Here is an 18,476-nt window from a genome sequence, read left to right as displayed (position 1 = left end):
GGAGACCCCTTTAATTAAAGGGATTCTACCATTAAAACCTCTTTTTTATTGGATAAGACGGCAGAATAGCCTTTAGAAAGGCTATTCGTCTCTCACCTTTAGATGTGATCTCCGCCGCGCCGTTCCTTAGAAATACCGGTTTTTACCGGTATGTAAATTAGTTCTCTGGCAGCGATGGGGGCGGGCCCCAGCGCTGAAAATGCGATGGGGGAGTCCCCACTGCTGCTGGAGAACACGATCCTGCAACGCCTCTATCTTCGGCTGGATCCTCCCCTTCTCTGTCGTCTTCCTCCGACGCCTGCGCAGTTGGCTCTGCCAGTGAGACACTAGCAGAGCTGACTGCGCATGCCGGCCGGCAGCCATTTTTGGGAGGGCCACTCTTGCTCTTGTAGTTCAATGCAGGAGCAGCCTCCCAAAAATGGCCGCCGGCCGGCATTTGCACTCGGCTCTGCTAGTGTCTCACTGGCAGAGCCAACTGCGCAGGCGTCGGAGGTGACGCAGGAGGAAGACAACAGAGAAGGGGAGGATCCAGCCGGAGATAGAGGTGTTGCAGGATCGTGCTCTCGAGCTGCAGTGGGCACGCCCCCATTGCATTTTCAGCGCTGGGGCCCGCCCCCATCGCTGCAAGAGAACTAATTTACATAGCGGTAAAACCCAGCATTTCTAAGAAACGGCGCAGCGGAGACCACGTCCAAAGGTAAGAGACGAATAGCCTTTCTAAAGGCTACTCCGACGTCTTATCCACAAAAAAACAGTTTTAGTGGTAGAATCCCTCTAAATTTCCATGGGAATGCCAGAGATTGGCAAGTTCTGGACCTTGGCTGTCACACCAATTTTTTGATGAGTGATGGTCCTATAGGTCATGCACCCACTGATCTGCAACCTATCCCCTATCCTGTGGTGGGGGACCCCTTAAAGACCCCCCCCCCCCATAAGCCCCCATGATGATGAGCATTAGTTTACTATTTAAGTACATTATTTTTCTGGACAAAATCCTTTCTTGGTTTCCGCTTACAATGAATCCTGTGTACGGCTGATACAAGAATAAAGATGGAAATCATACAATGTTATGTAGTCAGGAGAGGAGACGGAGCGGAGAGAGCGCGGCTGCTGGAGGAGGAGGGGAGGCTTCTATAGCAGACAATGATCTCCGAGTACCAGAGACGTCTTCGTTATACTGGAGACATTTACGAGACGCCCCGAGCCAAAACGAAGACCATTCCATGACTAGAGCCCTCGCGCCATACTACATGGAATACCCTATAGTCAAGGGGCAGAAGGAACACAAGGGCACTAAGACCACCAGTGCAGGGTCTCTCCATTGACCTCCTTGCTAGGTGTCACCTCTATTCATTCAAGGGTTATGTGACCTTCTCCTCCCATTCTGAAGACCAGAAGTGGCCTGAAGGTCATGCAAGTCCTGGCTATGCATTTCCACTTTCGCTGGTATCCCATAGGTTGGCCCCATTGTTAGCTTCTTACAACTCACCCAATGTCATAACGGAGGTGTGGAAGAGTTTATCCTACAATCCGATATTGGCAACACGACGTTCACACCTGTATCCATTGGTCCATTGGAGGACAGAAGAATGGAAAAAGGGTCCATCTAACGATGGTTTGGACTCTTGGAAACCTATCAGAAATCTCAAGATCACAAGCCCCTCGTGGATTGCTCACCACTGTGGTCTGTTTCATCTCCGTGCCCATTTCTTTGTTATGACCCTCCACTATGGTCCTGGCATGTTGCGCCCAGATCAAACATGGTATTCACATGGTTAAGACTGTCCTTCAAAACCATGTCATGGAGATATCTCTGTGCTGGGTCATGGGTGTAAAACTGGTACAGATAACATCACAAGTCATGTGCAAAGGGTCGTCATTAAAGGGATTTCTCAGAAGAATGATAACACATTGTCTCAGAACAGCATCATATAGACAGCTAGAGACCGTACCATCTCTACCTACTGGGGAACAGTAATGATCCTTTATGTTCTCCTTGAATAAAACTAAGAAACCATAAGTTATACAGTCAAGGAGACTGAGTTGTGAACATCTTAAAGAAGACCTTTAATATCCTCTGACAACAGCAGTATTATATGCCGATATGTGCCCCAATGCCAGAGATATCGCCATTAGTTTCGGCATAGATATTTTTGCACTGCACCGGTGTCATCGCTGAGCTGTAAGGCCCTACCTTACTGACATTGCAACTTTGCTAAAACCAATGGCACAGACTCCTCCGGCACTGAGGCACATACTAAGTTGTCAGCTTTCCAGTGCTATATACTACCATCCATGCCATAGGATGTGGAAGGTCCTCTAAGTGACAGGAGCCCGCCTGAAGACACTCCCTTCTCCCGAATAGGCCCATTCATTTGGGCCTAATCCGGAGCGGAATGCTTGACTAGATGCCAATGCACTGCACCAACATCCAGTTGCAGCTACCCGTATTTTGGTCCACAAAACCCCGTGTGAACTTACCCTAACAGTAACAAAGTCTATACAGAGTGAAGATAAGGAGCCATGTCTTGGAGGCAGGGATTAAGGGAACCCCTGTGTATATGTCCTATTAGCTTATATGGACATCATAGAGGGGAGGGGACCCCTTCTAAGAGCCAAAACAGCAAGCCCTCTCTAAAGGAATGGAGGACACAAGCAGACCTGGTGTATATGGTAGTGGCTACAAAAGGAACGGGAGTTTCTTATACACTGCAATAGTCTGGAGCCGACTCATTGAGGTCCATGGGAGAGTTTTGTACGGGAGAACAGACTGTGCCAGCACTGTGACCAGGGGGCCCTAGAAGACGAGACCCACTTCCTGCTACACTGCACCAAATACTCAGCTGTGAGGGCCGTCTACTACCAAAGACTCTCTGCCACATCCCAGACTTCATATCTGCAGACGAGAAGAGGAAACTCTACATCCTACTGGGAGAAGAAGAGACCACTGTGGAGATCGCTGCCCAATATGTGTCCAGCGGTCACCAAACAAGAGGAAGATGAGACTCCACGGACTTTTATACCCCAAACCACCGCCCCACCCCCCCATATAGCGGTCACCAATTAAGTGGAAGATGAGACTCCACAGACTGTTATACCCCAACACACCCGCCCCACCCCACCTCCCCATATAGCGGCCACCAACTAAGAGGAAGATGAGACTCCACGGACTTTTATACCCCAAACCACCGCCCCACCCCCCCATATAGCGGTCACCAATTAAGTGGAAGATGAGACTCCACAGACTGTTATACCCCAAACCACCCGCCCCACCCCACCCCCATATAGCGGCCACCAACTAAGAGGAAGATGAGACTCCATGGACTGTTATACCCCAAACCACTGCCCCACCCCCCCATATAGCGGTCACCAACTAAGAGGAAGATGAGACTCCACGGACTGTTATACCCCAAACCACTGCCCCACCCCCCCATATAGCAGTCACCAAATAAGAGGAAGATGAGACTCCATGGACTGTTATACCCCAAACCACCCGCCCCACCCCCCCATATAGCGGTCACCAACTAAGAGGAAGATGAGACTCCACGGACTGTTATACCCCAAACCACCTGCCCCACCCCACCTCCCCATATAGCGGTCACCAACTAAGAGGAAGATGAGACTCCATGGACTGTTATACCCCAAACCACCTGCCCCACCCCACCTCCCCATATAGCGGTCACCAACTAAGAGGAAGATGAGACTCCACGGACTGTTATACCCCAAACCACCCCACCACTCTCCCCCCCAACTCTACCCACCCGACACCAGCTTCCCCCCCCCCCACACTTTACTAGCTTTGGCAATGCCAAATATCTATTCGGACGTGCCAATAAAGCTTGTTTGATTTGACCTGCCCTGTGCAAGGAGGGGGAGGAGATAATCTGTGACATCATCTATTGTCAGTGTTACCTAGAGAGGTGTTATCTTCTATTGTAATCCTGTCTGTGATGTAAATGAGGGGACTGCTGCAAAAAAAAATTAAAATTTTTTTGTGACATTCCCTCTAACCCATGTGATGCGCTACCCCTTTCACCAATTTCCACCGACTCCGCCCTACAACAACAACGACACAAACGTAAAACCTGTTGAAGCTGAATTTTATTTGAAAATCCACCAATTCCTGACCACATACAATTTTATATTTTCAACAAAAATAGAATCTGCAGAGACAATGCAGCAGGTACGCGTTTCATGTACAGAATTGCTTTCATGCCGAGAATTTCCCTTTTTTCCGACGTTCCTTCCAGCGTTTTCTTTTTATTTTAAGATTTATTTACATGACGAGCGCTGATCAACAGCGCCGGGGGTCCCCCTTTAAAACTGAATGGGTGCAGGGTGTGTGGCTGTAAGGCACTGCATGACAAGGGTCGGACGTGGCGCTCCCCCCATAGGAAGGGCCGGGGTTATTACTCGGGGTCGTCACCTGTATCAGCAATGGGTTACAGCGGGGGAGAGAGAATCGGGGTGGGGGAGGAAAGGGTGTGGCTTAACCCCTCGCACCCCGACTCCGAATATGGAAAAACAATGTTATGGCACTTAAAGTGACAGGTCTAAAATCCCCTCCCCCCCCCCCCTCCCACCAGGACATGTGTAAAAGGAAAATTATACAATGAAAGCAATTCCTCACATTCATATTTTTCCTAAAATTTTTTAGTTTTTTTCTTAAAAGGCATGTCCAATGTAAAATAATATTCTGCCAAGCACAAAGCAAGAGTTTGTCATCGACCCCCCCACCCGAAATCGGAATTATAATGTAGTGCTCGTCCTATTCTCCCCTCCCCCGTTTGCAGATTTCTAGGCACGTCTCCCACTATTGGAATTAAAGCAGCTCAATAGGATCCCGAGTCTACAGAATTCGCGCCCCCCTCCCCCTCCCGTTTAGCAGTATACAGACTTTACTTAAAATATTTAGTGCTTGGTATGGAATCACTTTCATAATTAAAAAATAAAAAAAAAATTAAAATTAAAATAAAAAATCCTGTATACATCCATACATATCCCATAAGGTGTGCGATACATTGTTATAATCATAAATAAATACAAATAATACATAAGGAATGTCTACTGCAAACTGAATATATATATATTTATATATCGTGGAGCCAGAGAGGAAGGGGGTGATGGGCTGGGGGGGTGTTACCCTCATTTTAATGGTTTTTGAGACTCGTATTCCCTATTTCTGCGCCCTCAGGCGGGGCGGGGGGGAGGAAACGTGTACAGTAGTAGATAGTTTGTTACGCCTTCACGTCACACAGTATAAGCCAAATACATGACACTCTCTGTAAATCTACTGGATTCCCGCGGCGGGTCTTGGTGATGGTCCGGGACACCGCGGCGCCCCCTATCCGTACAGCTGGCAGCTCGTTCTGGTACCATTCGTGAGGACGTGGAGAGAGCTTCGTATCAGCAGCTTGGATTCGACTGGAAGTAGGGATTTGTTACGTAGCCTTTTATGGGGTGTTGTTTTTCGTGTTTTCTTCTAAGGGTGCTCCCGTCCAGCTGGGTTACATGAACTGCATCTGCAAGAGAGGAAAAGAGGGGGGGGGGGTGCAAATTAGGACAGCTCGGACTGGGGGTGGGTGGTCTGGAGTGACTATGGTCCCATGGCCTGGGCAGGACACAACACTGGTTTCTAGGCTTGTAGAGCGTTTGCCTGGTTGTACCAGGATCCTTGCGATCACAGGATCAGTCACATGACCAATAGTGGATGCCATATTGCCACTGGCTACGCATGGGCATTACTGGGACTGGAGGGTCCAGCTGTACACATGGGGGAATGGAGAGTCTTGGCACCAGCTTTACACATGGATGTCAGAGGAACTGAAGGGTCTTGGCACCAGTTGTACACACATGGGGGATGGGAGGGTCTAGGCACGAGCTATACACACGGGGGAATGGAGGATGTAGGCACTAGCTGTACACATGGATGTCATTGGGACTGGAGGGTCTCGGCACCAGCTGCATGCATGGGGAACTGTAGGATTTCTGCCCCAGCTATACACATGGGGGACCAGAGGGTCTTGGACCCAGCTGTACACATAGGCGTCATTGGGACTGGAGAGTCTTGGCAACAGTTGTACACAAGGATGTCAGAGGGACTGGAGGGTCTCCGCACCAACTGTACACACATGGGGGACGGAAGGGTCTAGGCACCAGCTATACACATGGGTGTCATTGGGACTGGAGGGTCTCCGCACTAACTGTACACACATGTGGGCGGGAGGATCTTGGCACCAGCTATACACATGGGTGTCAGAGGGACTAGAGGGTCTCGGCACCAGCTGTACACATGGGTGACTGGAGGGTCTCGGCACCAGCTGCATGCATGGGTGTCAGCGGTACTGGGGGGTTTCAGAACCAGCTGTACACATGGGGAACTGTAGGCTTTCGGCCCCAGCTATACACATGGGGAACCAGAGGGTCTTGACATCAGCTGCACACATGGGTGTCAGAGGGACTAGAGGGTCTCGGCACCAGCTGTACACATGGGGGACTGGAGGGTCTCGGCGCCAGCTGTACACATGGGGGACTGGAGAGTCTCAGCGCCAGCTGTACACATGGGGGACTAGAGGTTCTCGGTACCAACTGTATTCATGGGGGACTGGAGGGTCTCGGTACCAGCTGTACACATGGGGGACCGGAGGGTCTCGGCACCGGCTGTACACATGGGAGTCTGGAGGGTCTCGGCGCCGGCTGTACACATGGGAGTCTGGAGGGTCTCGGCGCCAGCTGTACACATGGGAGTCTGGAGGGTCTCAGCACCAGCTGTTCATATGGGGGGCTGGAGGGTCTCGGCGCCAGCTGTACACATGGGGGACTGGAGGGTCTCGGCGCCAGCTGTACACATGAGGACTGGAGGGTCTCTGCACCAGCTGTACACATGGGGGACCGGAGGGTCTTGGCAGCAGCTGTACACATGGGGGACTGGAGGGTCTCGGCACCAGCTGTACACATGGGGACCGGAGGGTCTCGGCACCAGCTGTACACATGGGGACCGGAGGGTCTCGGCACCAGCTGTACACATGGGCACCGGAGGGTCTCGGCACCAGCTGTACACATGGGCACCGGAGGGTCTCGGCACCAGCTGTACACATGGGCACCGGAGGGTCTCGGCACCAGCTGTACACATGGGGACCGGAGGGTCTCGGCACCAGCTGTACACATGGGGGACTGGAGGGTATCGGGGCCAGCTGTACACACACTTCTTCCTATGACTTCAACCAGTGATTTTTTTTTTTCTCCATTTGCTAATTTTTTTTAAGTCTATGCTCTTAAAGCTCAGAAATGGGAGTGTTGTATCATGGAAACAGGCCGGAGACCCCGGGAGGTGCACACAAAATAATCCAGACTGCTCCAATAATCCAGAAAGAAAAACAGAAGGCTCAATACAAAACTTGGAGGTGCTGCATGCAAGAAACGGATCACAGCCCTAAAAATAATCAACGGCTGGAAATTATTGACAGGACATGACACAAAAGACACCGAAAACTAAAGAGGAGGAAGATCAAGTGATCTGGGAGGAGGCGGCAATGGGGGGAGGGGGGGAAGCAACACAAAGAGGGGAGAAAGTGTGTGGTCAGGGGTCAGCGGTGAGAATGGGCTACAAACACCCCCAAACCAGACCTATCTAATGGTGCCCTACACACGGCTTGCCCTTTGAATGTTTGACCCCACAACAGGAGCCCGCGACTTCTCAGTTCATGTCTAGACTTCATGGGTAAAGTAGATTTCCCCAGAATGAAGGGGTCTTGTGTCTGAGCAAAAGGTTTTTAACGTTGCGCTACTATCTATAGTTTATGTAAATGGAGCTAAATTTGTAATAGATGTTATATAAGAAAGTGCCCGGTGTCTCCACTGCTCAGATCTGTACAATAGAAGTCTATGGAGAAGGAAGGGGGAGGAAGAATCTCCAAGCATCTGCACCAGAGACAGACCGTTCTTCACCTGACAAATATATCATTTAAAGGGGTTGTCTGGGAAGCCATAAATGGCTGACTCCCGTCCCCCGATCCAATCAACTGAGCCGCTTCCGTTGAAGTCAGTCTGAGCCGAGTTACAGTAAAAGGACCGGCTGTAATTTTTTTTCTACAGGAAGCAGCTCCATACAGCGGACCGGTAAGGGGTCGATACCGGGCCCCCGACCAGTCAGGTATCCTGAGGATACACTATAAAAAAAATTAAGCCCAGACAACCCCTTAAATGCTGAAGCCTGCCTCATAGCTCTGCCCTCCGATTTCCATAGACTTCATTTTAACCCAATACTGCTATTCTGAGTGATTGATATAGATGCAGATACAGTCATTTCTGCAACAAACCTGATACATGTGAATATACTCCAACTTTTACATGACCATTGGGCTAGTTTCCCATTTGCTTGCTTACAATGCGGTTCCTATGGGGAGGAGAGTCCTGCACAGGTTATTGTCACCAATTATGTAGAGGGGATAGAGCCAAGGCAAGGCCCTCCTGTGTACAAGGGCCCTGTAGTAGTTGTCTGGGAGAACAACCTATGAAAGACATCTTGTAAGGTGGCCGGCCAAACAGAGACTGCTTGGCCTTCTTTTGAATTGGGGAAACTAGAGGAGACCCCAGGACAGGAAAACAAATGTAAGCTTTTACCCTGTTTCTCCATTTCCAATGTCGTAACAAAGGGTATCCCTAGTATTTATCATCTAGCAGGGACATGGCTGTCATTAAAGGGATTCTACCATTGAAATCAAATTTTTTTCTCCCTAACACGTAGGAATAGCCTTAAGAAAGGCTATTATTCTGCTACCTTTAGATGTCTTCTCCGCACCGCCGTTTTGTATTAATCCCAGTTTTCATCGGTATGCAAATGAGTTCTCTCGCAGCACTGGGGGTGGGCCCAATGCTGTTAGAGAACTCTCCAGCGCCGCCTCCATCTTCTTCAGGCGTCTTCTTCCGGCGCTGGGGGTCAAATTTCTAGGCCTTAGGCAGAGCCGACTGCGCATGCCCGCGGCCATAAGAAAAATGGCTGCTTACACAGATAGTAAGCGGCCATTTTCTTGTGGCCTGTGGGCATGTGCAGTCAGCTCTGCCCGAGAAGTTTGACGCCCAGAAAAGCTGTTACTGAAGAAGTTGGAGGCGTCGCTGGAGAGTTCTCTCGCAGCATTGGGGATGCCCCCAGTGCTATTTGAGCACTGGGGTCCGCCCCCAGTGCTATTTGAGCACTGGGGTCCGCCCCCAGTGCTATTTGAGCACTGGGGTCCGCCCCCAGTGCTATTTGAGCACTGGGGTCCGCCCCCAGTGCTATTTGAGCACTGGGGTCCGCCCCCAGTGCTGCAAGAGAACTCATTTGCATACCGACGAAAACTGGGATTTATACCGAACGGTGGCGTTGAGAAGACATCTAAAGGTAGGAGAAGAATAGCTTTTCTTATGGCTATTCCTACGTGTTATCGAGAGAAAAAAGGGTATCCAATGATAGGATCCCTTTAAACAGAATTTTACATGTACATAGATTGCCTGCACTCTCCATTCTGCTGTTTGCTATTGGAAACAGTCAGCATGTTTGTAGTCAGACACGCCCCTAGCTCTCCTATGATACAGTACATGTATTCTGTATGTGATGTGGAGGTATCCAGCACAGATTCTGCCATTCATGGGGTTAGTGTGAGGCCAAATCAAGTCAGTAAGGAAACCAGTGAGGGGTAAAACTGAAATAAAGCCCTGGGAGGAGGTTGAGAAGCAGCCGCTGAGGAGGGGTCTTCCTGCTCGCTCCTTGGTCGACTATACCTATATGGTCCTACAAGAAATCCTGTAAAGAGAGCTGTGGATAGGGCTCCTTCCCGGGCGCTCTGTGAGGACTCTGACTGGAAGGGCTGGAGGCTGCAGACAACTGGGCGAGAGGAGAGGCAGAGAGAGAGACATCTGAGACACGGCACAACACCAGCGAGGAAAAGGTCAGCAACAAAATCACGGGGAAGGTTCCCCCCCCCCCCTTATTTTTTGAGACAGAAATGGAGAACACAGCTTGAAGTGAACAGACAGAAAAGAAGAAGAAAATCACGACACCCCTAGTGGTCACACTAAGACCCCGATGTTATTTTAGGATACTTTCCCTTTAAGGCCAGGAGAATACTGTGCACCCTCCGCACACCACGGCCTCACACAGATAGTAGGGCGAGGCTATAGCACTGTACAAGTGGGAAGGATTGCCATTCAGGAACGTGGGAAAGCTGGGTGATAATACCTGTTAAAGGGGTATTCCGGCGCCACATTTTATTTATTTATTAATTTTTAAATAGTGATGATCTACCCACAGGATAGGACATCAATATCTAATGGGGTCCTGGCACACAGCTGTAATTCCCTGGTGTCACCACGATAGAAGGGAGGGGGCTGCAGCACTTAAATACAAGCAGAGTTGCTTATGGCGCCCTGATTGGTGCAGAGTCTGGGTGTCAGACCTCCATCAGATCAGGTCAAAAAACAACAACCCTGAAGCCGGAAACCTCCTTTAACTGTTACAATGGACATATTAGGAGTTGCCCGGCCTTCCCAGAAAAAGCGTGAACTACAAATCCCAGAATGGTAGACCTAAAGTCATTACAGGTTGGAGAAGATTGCGGTAACCATACACATAATAGACAACTCTGCCGATCCTGGCAGGACAGGCCAACCATCTTATAGGTACGGAGGTCTCTGAAGCTTTCCAACAATGAGGACACCAAAAGGAAGGAGCTTTATACCCTAACCCTATTGAAAGAAAACATGCAAGCTCTGCCAAACCTAGCATGCATGTGTGGGGGAGGAAAGCTGGGTGGAATAGCTGGCAGCCAAATGAGCATTTCACAACAGCAATCCAAGGTGTACGGACCTCTTTAGTCATGGCCTCTACGAAGCAAAAGAACAAGGACCCAAAAGCAACTAACGAAGATTTACAAGAACCCAAGTATAGAGCGCCAAGAATCAGTTAAGGGTTAACAACTGCAACATCTGAGACTGCCTATAGAATAGGAGCGGGGAAGGACAGAGGGTCTTGTGTGATGGTGGTGACCATGCGGCCATTGCCCCAGCTGTCCCACTATAATGCAGCGTCATGATGCAGATATGACGTCCAGGGCGCAGGCCTGCGAATCCTCGCCCCTCCGTTGATGTGCACGAGGATTAGATGGGATGAGGCCCGTGTCATTGTATGACCTCCCATCTCATCAAATAAAAGATTAATAAAAAAATTTAAAAAAGCAGCAGCAAAAACGGCATCGGATAAGCTGGGATTAAGCGCTGACCTAGGACTGCGGGTATAAATAGTGCAGAGAGGAGAATAGGATGTATGGGGCCGGAGCTACGGGGACACTCAGGGGACCCTCTGCCATGTCAAGGGCATGCGGTGCAGGGGACTGAAGCTTCCAGCTCTACAACCTGTACCTCTAGGGTTGTGCCACGTGATGTAGAATACCAGATATCAAGGTTTCAAAGGGTTAATCACTCCATCACCAGTAGGGGGGCGCCACTGATCCAGAGAACGAAGGGGCTACAAGTGATGATTTAGCATTGCACCCTCTGTATCGCCCCCTGAACAACTATTGCTTAGTAAGAATGGCCGCCGTGCAGTGCTAGTTTCCTTTGGACACCCCCTTTGTTATGTCACGACAAGCAATGAAGACAGACGTCAGGACTTGCACAACCATCAGGACCACGGCAGACATAATTACGGATAACGTTCTGCAGCAATTTCCTCTGCAAGTCACCACAGAAAAAAAAAACAAAACGTTGCAGCAGATCCACTGCGGATCAGGCCCGGGCGTAAGGGTGAACTCACACGTGGCAGATTGGATGCAAAATTTAATGCAACTGTCCCATTTATCTGCACAGAGTTTGCAGAAATCCACGGACCCGCACCTGAAGGTTATAGATAAGCAGCTGCCTAAACCTTACTAACAAATCTGCTGCACGTGAATGCACCCCAAGGGGCTCCTCCAGCCTGGTCACCCCCACCCCAATACTGACTGTCTGTGGGGGCCCCGCTAGTGGCCCCAGAACCTACCTGTGCTCCTGATACAGGGCCAAAGGGATTAGGTGGTCTCATAACAGGCTGGTTGTATATCAATGCTTGCTGTGGTATTACAGGGACCGCTCCCATCTGTGGGGGCTGCAAAATAACCAGGAAAAGCTGGGTAAATATACAATACAGGACATGAGACCCCCTCCCCTAATACGTTCCCTTACGGGATGTCGCTTACCATTCCAAACGCTGTGATCCCTGTAGGCGTGGTCGCCGGATACGCCATGATGGGTGGGGCCTAGGTTAATAAAAAGAGAAGTCGTGTTACAATCCATACCGTACAGGGCGCCTCCTATAGGATAAGCAGTGGGCCGGGCCTTTGCTTTGTGGCCATGCAGTGCCGGTGACCTAAAGCGAGAAGTGAAGTGCTGCGCGGCTCCTCGGGGGGGACGGTGAACCACAAAACCAAATCAAGGGGCCGAATCGACCATCGGAGAGAGACGCCGCGCTCCGTTATTAAGGGAAGACGCCATGGATTTTTTTTTCATGCAGACTTGTGAAAAGACTTCTTGTGTCAGGACTCGAGAGCTGCGAAAGGTCAGATCTTCTAAAGCCGTGTTGTTGCTGTAGCAGAGATAACATGTTATGTCAGAGGGGACGGACGGCCAGACAACCCAGCTCGCCCACATGTCCTCTGCCTGACTAAACCAAGGCGAGGAGACGACTTACAGGGAGCAAGGAAAAGGGTCACCGACCACAAAGTGACCCCCACGCTGTGAATGGTAATGTATTGCCTGCAGCACCCCCGCAGGGAACATGAAGTATTGCACAGTCTCCATTGACATCTATGGGTTGTGCGTGTAATGTCTATGGAGCAAAGTTTTAATACACAAACCCCTGTCGATGTTTGTGTCACGGCCACGGCAAGCTGTGTCAATAGAGATCCGTGATCCAAGCACAAGGCTCCTCCATCCCTGACCCCGATGGTTTAACCCCTAAATGCACAATGTGTGACCGCAGCCTGAGGCCCCTCACACACAACCGTGGGCAAGGTCAATACGCCATCAGAGTTTTTCCCAGATCCGTTCATTTCTATCGGCGCATGCACAAGATCAGCGTCCGGACGCAAAACTCAGGTCAGGTCTTACTCCTGTCCGGTTTTGCTGCCGTCATTGAATCCATGTGCAGCCCGTGCGGTTCAATCACGTCACATGGTGGTGAGTGATTCGCCAGAAAGCGTTTTTCACATTTATCATCTACCCCCAGGATAAATGTCCGATCACCAATGAAAGCTACCACCTACTAGAAGTCACTTCTAGAATATTAGGGGCTTCTACTTAAAGGGCATGTCCACCCGCGATCCTTGTCAACCTAACCGTGCGGATACGTTTCTTTACTCCTATTTACTGCGTGCTGACCCCCCCCTTACCTTAAATACAGAGCAGCAAATCTTCTGCACGGACAGAATATATGACAAGATTCTCGCTACCTGCAGCCACCACTAGAGGGAGCTGCTGAATAGGTTACTATGTATGAGCAGAATGCAGTAAGCTCCCTCTAGTGGTGGCAGGAATCAGACAGAATTTGAGGGGATGCAGTAAGCTCCCTCTAGTGGTGACAGGAATCAGAGAGAATTTTATCATGTAGCTGGGTATGGAGGGGATGCAGTAAGCTCCCTCTAGTGGTGACAGGAACCAGACAGAATTTTATCATGTAGGTGAGTATGGAGGGGATGCAGTAAGCTCCCTCTAGTGGTGACAGGAACCAGACAGAATTTTATCATGTAGCTGAGTATGGAGGGGATGCAGTAAGCTCCCTCTAGTGGTGACAGGAACCAGACAGAATTTTATCATGTAGCTGAGTATGGAGGGGATGCAGTAAGCTCCCTCTAGTGGTGACAGGAACCAGACAGAATTTTATCATGTAGCTGAGTATGGAGGGGATGCAGTAAGCTCCCTCTAGTGGTGACAGGAACCAGACAGAATTTTATCATGTAGCTGAGTATGGAGGGGATGCAGTAAGCTCCCTCTAGTGGTGGCAGGAATCAGACAGAATTTTATCATGTAGCTGGGTATGGAGGGGCTTGGAGCTCTTTATAGAAAGAAACGAATCCCCACAGTTACAGGATCTAAAGGCACAGGGGGAATACACTTTACGCATTGCCCGGACATTTTATATACACAGCAACTCCAAAGTAGACAAAGAGGGAGATGAGGAAGGGTCATGCAGAAACCATCATCACTGCAGCGGAGAGCAGCCCGCCTCCCATAGGTCAGAGGTTATAGCGCCGCAACCAAGCCAGAAGAAGCGAGAGGAATCAGGAGGCAGCACTCCATGCCATTAGTGGAAGGATGCAGGGCGGCCTGAGTGCAGCGCTACAAACAAGAGAGTCAGGTCTCCAAATCACACAATCGCACCCTGATTAGTGTGAGGCGCCCGCACTGCTGCAGCAAAGGGTTAATCACAACTGCATGCCGGATTAAAGCAGAGAGGCTTTTTTTTTTTCTGGTTCAACTTACGTATGGCGGGAAATGCATGCCATTCTGTTTTATGGGTCATCGGGACGGATGGTTATATAATGCAATAACACAAGATTAGAACACAAACTTACACAACACAGTACAGACAAGTACACTGGGGCTCGTAATAGGGGTGCGGGGGAGGGGGGACAGATAGGATTGAGGGATATCTTTTAACCTCTCCGCTACTGCCCTATGTATCACCAGCAATCCCAGGTCTAGGTAGTCCTCTGAACATACACTGTAAATATAGTGAGGGTCCATATTGGGGGGGAGGGGGGTAGGAGTCATCACAGTGACCGTATAGAAGGAGGTCATCATGTCGGCCATTTCCTAACACTTCTTGAAAAGCAGCCTCAAAGTAGTGTGCGGTCAGAATAGAGGCCTAGTAGAGGCTCAGGACTGTACTGGTGGTGTGCAGGATTTTATTATGTCTTCAAGGGATTGTCCACCGGTCATCCAGTCTTGTTTGGACCCAAATTCCGTGCCGATTAATTTCTTACTATAGAGTTATAGTTTTCAGTGCTTACTATTTTCCAACTCCCCTGTGTAGACCTAGGACATAAGATTCTGTGCACCTGCAGCCGACACCAGGGGGAGCTCCAGAGCTTTACTGCATACAAAGTTATTCCTGAATATAATGTTATAGGGGCTGTGCCATGATGGACGCTTATTCTCTATCCACAGGACAGGGATAAGTGTCCGGCTGCTGGAGTGCCCCAAAGTCCCTGTGAATGGTGCGGCAGTGCAAAGGTGTGACAGGCACTCCATTCACTGCTATGAGCCACGCCCCATGGACATGAATGCACTTCCGCGACTGGCACTCCATCCACATTAGGTGCCGGTCCTCCTGATCACTGGGGGGATCCGGCTTCCAGAGACTGAACACTTACCCTCTGTCCTTAATGGCACCGCCCCTTTAAGTTAATACTCCCTTTAATGGTCACTACCACTGGCCAGCAGGTTAACTTTTCAATCACTATCTATGCAGGGGATTTGGAGCTTTGTATTAGTAAAACACAGCTCACACCCATCTAAAAGATAACGTTACATAATATCGGCATCCCTCCAGTAGTCTTACCAGAGTGGCGGGGTTCCAGGTGGTGGTGGGGGCCACTTTGGGCTGCCAGTTGGTCCCTCCTGTTAGTTTCTTCTCTCCGGGCTGAGTCCAGTGAACATCACTGAAACCACATGACACCGCATCGGTCAATGTAACCCATCCCCGTGATGTAAGGACGCCAAGTCCGTTCACCAATCAATCCCTCCACCCAAAAACCCCCCTCACTCACTTTTTGGTCGTCCCGTTCCCGATACCCAGATCTGAGAGACAAAGAAAAGCGAGTGAGCCGAGAAGCTGTAATGGATTACAATGGACGCCAAGCGCACCACCCTCTATACTTACTGCCCACGAGGTTGGCCAGAGACGAGTCCAGGTCATCAGACACCAGCTTGCCCGGTGGGTTTTTGGACAGGGGCAGGTTGTGATTTTGAGAAGCTACGGTTGGTTTTAGGAGGCCTCCCATGTCATCAAAACCTTCGGATGAAACACAAAGACTTGTCATACGTATGGAAACCAAAGAACGGCAGCTCCTAAGTAATGGGTAATACTCCATGTCCCCCTGTGGTGGCGCTGTAGAGAAACTGATCTCTGGGGATCTTAGCAGTGGGACACCTGTTCATCCCTACAAAATGGTGTTGTGCAAAGCAAGAGAACCCCTTTATAGGGAGCCAGTCAGCAAGTATGGCCTCTGGGAACTGCTGATGGTAACATACGAAGGACAGGGTAAGCAGATTTGCAAAAATGCAAGTCACAGTGAAGTCCCTTCTTGTGTGGCACCCGGGCCCTCTACACTTAAAGGGGTTTTCCAGCCCCACACCAGTGATTCTTCACACATACATGGCTTATCCCCAGGAAATCTACACGAGCGTCGCCCCAGTTATGTTTCCACTGCTCTCCTCTATATAGCGCTGTCATACATGCTGACGGTCTCCTTTCAATTAAATACGATGTATAATACCTGAATATTACACTTCTCCATTTCCGACATTCAGCTCTTACCAGTAGGATCTACATTGATGTTAGTGGGAGACTTGTTGCCAAAAACAGAATCAAAGTCGACATTAAGGCCACCGGAGGTCTGTGGTTGTACGGCTAGAGATGGGGTGAACCCTGCAAAACACAAAGATGGCGGGTGAAACGAATACTATTATAGCAAACTGGGACACTTAAAGATTACAGGAATTTGGGGGGATTTTCCCAGTGGGCTCCTCGCCTACTCCAACCTCAGCTGGACCATAGACCTAGCAAGCCAATTGGGCCATGGGATCTGTCCGGGTCTGCTGGTGGGGACGAGCGTTACAGCATACAAGGGTCTTCTATAGGTTGTAAACCACTTTTTATAGGACAGATCAGTGATCCATTTAGAAATGGAAAACCAACTTAATGGACCCACGAGGTGCGGAAACAAGCAACAGCGCCACCACTGTGGGGAAAGCGGTCATGTGATCCACCAGCCACCCACCGTTCTGCTATATATTTTGGGGGCATCAAGATAAGACTGTGCAACAGATAATAAGGCAAACCCCCTCCCCCCTCCTTTTTCTTGTGCCCATGTACTAACTGCAGCAGGAGCCTCCCCCCGTCTCTAGTTGTAAGACAACTGGCTGCAGTAAAGCATTCTCCTCCACCCTGTGTCAGACTGTAAGCCAGGTGGCTGCAGCAGGAGCCTCCCCCCCTTTATCTTGTGCCCATGTACCAACTGCAGCAGGAGCCTCCCCTCCTTTGTCTTGTGCCCATGCACTAACTGCAGCAGGAGCCTCCCCCCGTCTCTAGTTGTAAGACAACTGGCTGTAGTAAAGCATTCTCCTCCACCCTGTGTCAGACTGTAAGCCAGGTGGCTGCGGCAGGAACCTCCTCCCCTTGTCTTGTGCCTGTGTACTAACTGCAGCAGGAGCCTCCCCCCGTCTCTAGTTGTAAGACAACTGGCTGCAGTAAAGCATTCTCCTCCACCCTGTGTCAGACTGTAAGCCAGGTGGCTGCAGCAGGAGCCTCCCCCCTTTGTCTTGTGCCAGTGTACTAACTACCCATGTCTCTGGCTGTAAGACAACTGGCTGCAGAAAATCAGCAGTGCCTTTATCCTGTGTCTGGCTGTAAGACTACCAGATACAGAGAAATAGTCCCTTCACGGTCTAGCAGCCCCCCATCCTTTAAGCTCAGGACTCCCATCACTTGTGTCCCATTACCTACCTCCATATAGGCCAGCTACTGTAGAGGGTTCACTATGGAAATGGGAAGCGTTAGGATAGACTTGAGGTCCACAGAAAGAATCTGTTCATGCAGGTGAGAGAATGAAGAGTGTTAATAGGGGCCGGGCTGTAGACAGGACACATTGCACACAGGAATGGAGGAATGGATGCTACACACCACGTCTGGACAATGGAAGGACACATGGGGACACAGGGACCACAACCAAGACTCTGTCCTAAAGAGGTTATGGCAATTTAATATTGAATATGATCTCCTAAGGCTACGAAGGATTTGGTCACCACAACTGCTTTTGTGGCCTCTGTCCCATAGATATGTTGAGGGGCGTGAAGCCCTTTATTATGTTGCTGGACAATGTTAAGCTCACCATAAATATAAATATCCCAGCCCTTCCTCATTTCCTTAACTCCTCCTCTTCCTCAATGTCCTTTAAGACAACTGGCTGCAGCAGGACCTCGCCCCCCCCCCCCCCCCCCCCCCGCCTTGTCTTTAGCAGAGCAAAAGTTTTAAGCCCTGCCCCCTTGGTTAAAACCCAAAACCATTCCCAAGCTTACAATAGAGCAAATCAGTAGGAAAGTACCAACAATGTGCTGTATGACACAAAACAGCAAGAACGAGACCATCTACAAGTGTCAGATAGTTCTAGGCGTCCTACAATGACTAGAAGACGTTTATATGTCTATACAGTGTCCGACACAGATATCTGGTCCCAGCAAGGAAA

At 49.9% G+C, this 18,476-nt stretch overlaps 2 protein-coding genes across 2 annotated transcripts in view; both read right to left on the bottom strand.

Moving 5' to 3' along the window:
* SYTL2 (synaptotagmin like 2) overlaps window positions 1-18,476 on the bottom strand; it is a 328,908-nt gene that overhangs the window by 166,473 nt on the left and 143,959 nt on the right. The gene's annotated exons all lie outside the window — the stretch shown is intronic.
* The window catches only part of PICALM (phosphatidylinositol binding clathrin assembly protein), a 68,870-nt gene continuing 54,646 nt past the window's right edge, over window positions 4,253-18,476 (bottom strand). Inside the window, exons 13-19 of the mRNA XM_075266174.1 lie at window positions 16,550-16,675; window positions 15,893-16,024; window positions 15,780-15,810; window positions 15,572-15,671; window positions 12,210-12,269; window positions 12,014-12,118; window positions 4,253-5,522 (exon numbers count right to left, since the gene is read on the bottom strand). Coding sequence (XP_075122275.1) covers window positions 5,508-5,522; window positions 12,014-12,118; window positions 12,210-12,269; window positions 15,572-15,671; window positions 15,780-15,810; window positions 15,893-16,024; window positions 16,550-16,675 — 569 coding nt within the window. The 3' untranslated portion in view covers window positions 4,253-5,507. The remainder of the gene's footprint in view (window positions 5,523-12,013; window positions 12,119-12,209; window positions 12,270-15,571; window positions 15,672-15,779; window positions 15,811-15,892; window positions 16,025-16,549; window positions 16,676-18,476) is intronic.

Source organism: Leptodactylus fuscus, chromosome 2, assembly GCF_031893055.1.
Source record: "Leptodactylus fuscus isolate aLepFus1 chromosome 2, aLepFus1.hap2, whole genome shotgun sequence".
Classification (NCBI taxonomy): Eukaryota; Metazoa; Chordata; class Amphibia; order Anura; family Leptodactylidae; genus Leptodactylus; species Leptodactylus fuscus.
This window is presented reverse-complemented; position numbering and strand designations above follow the sequence as displayed.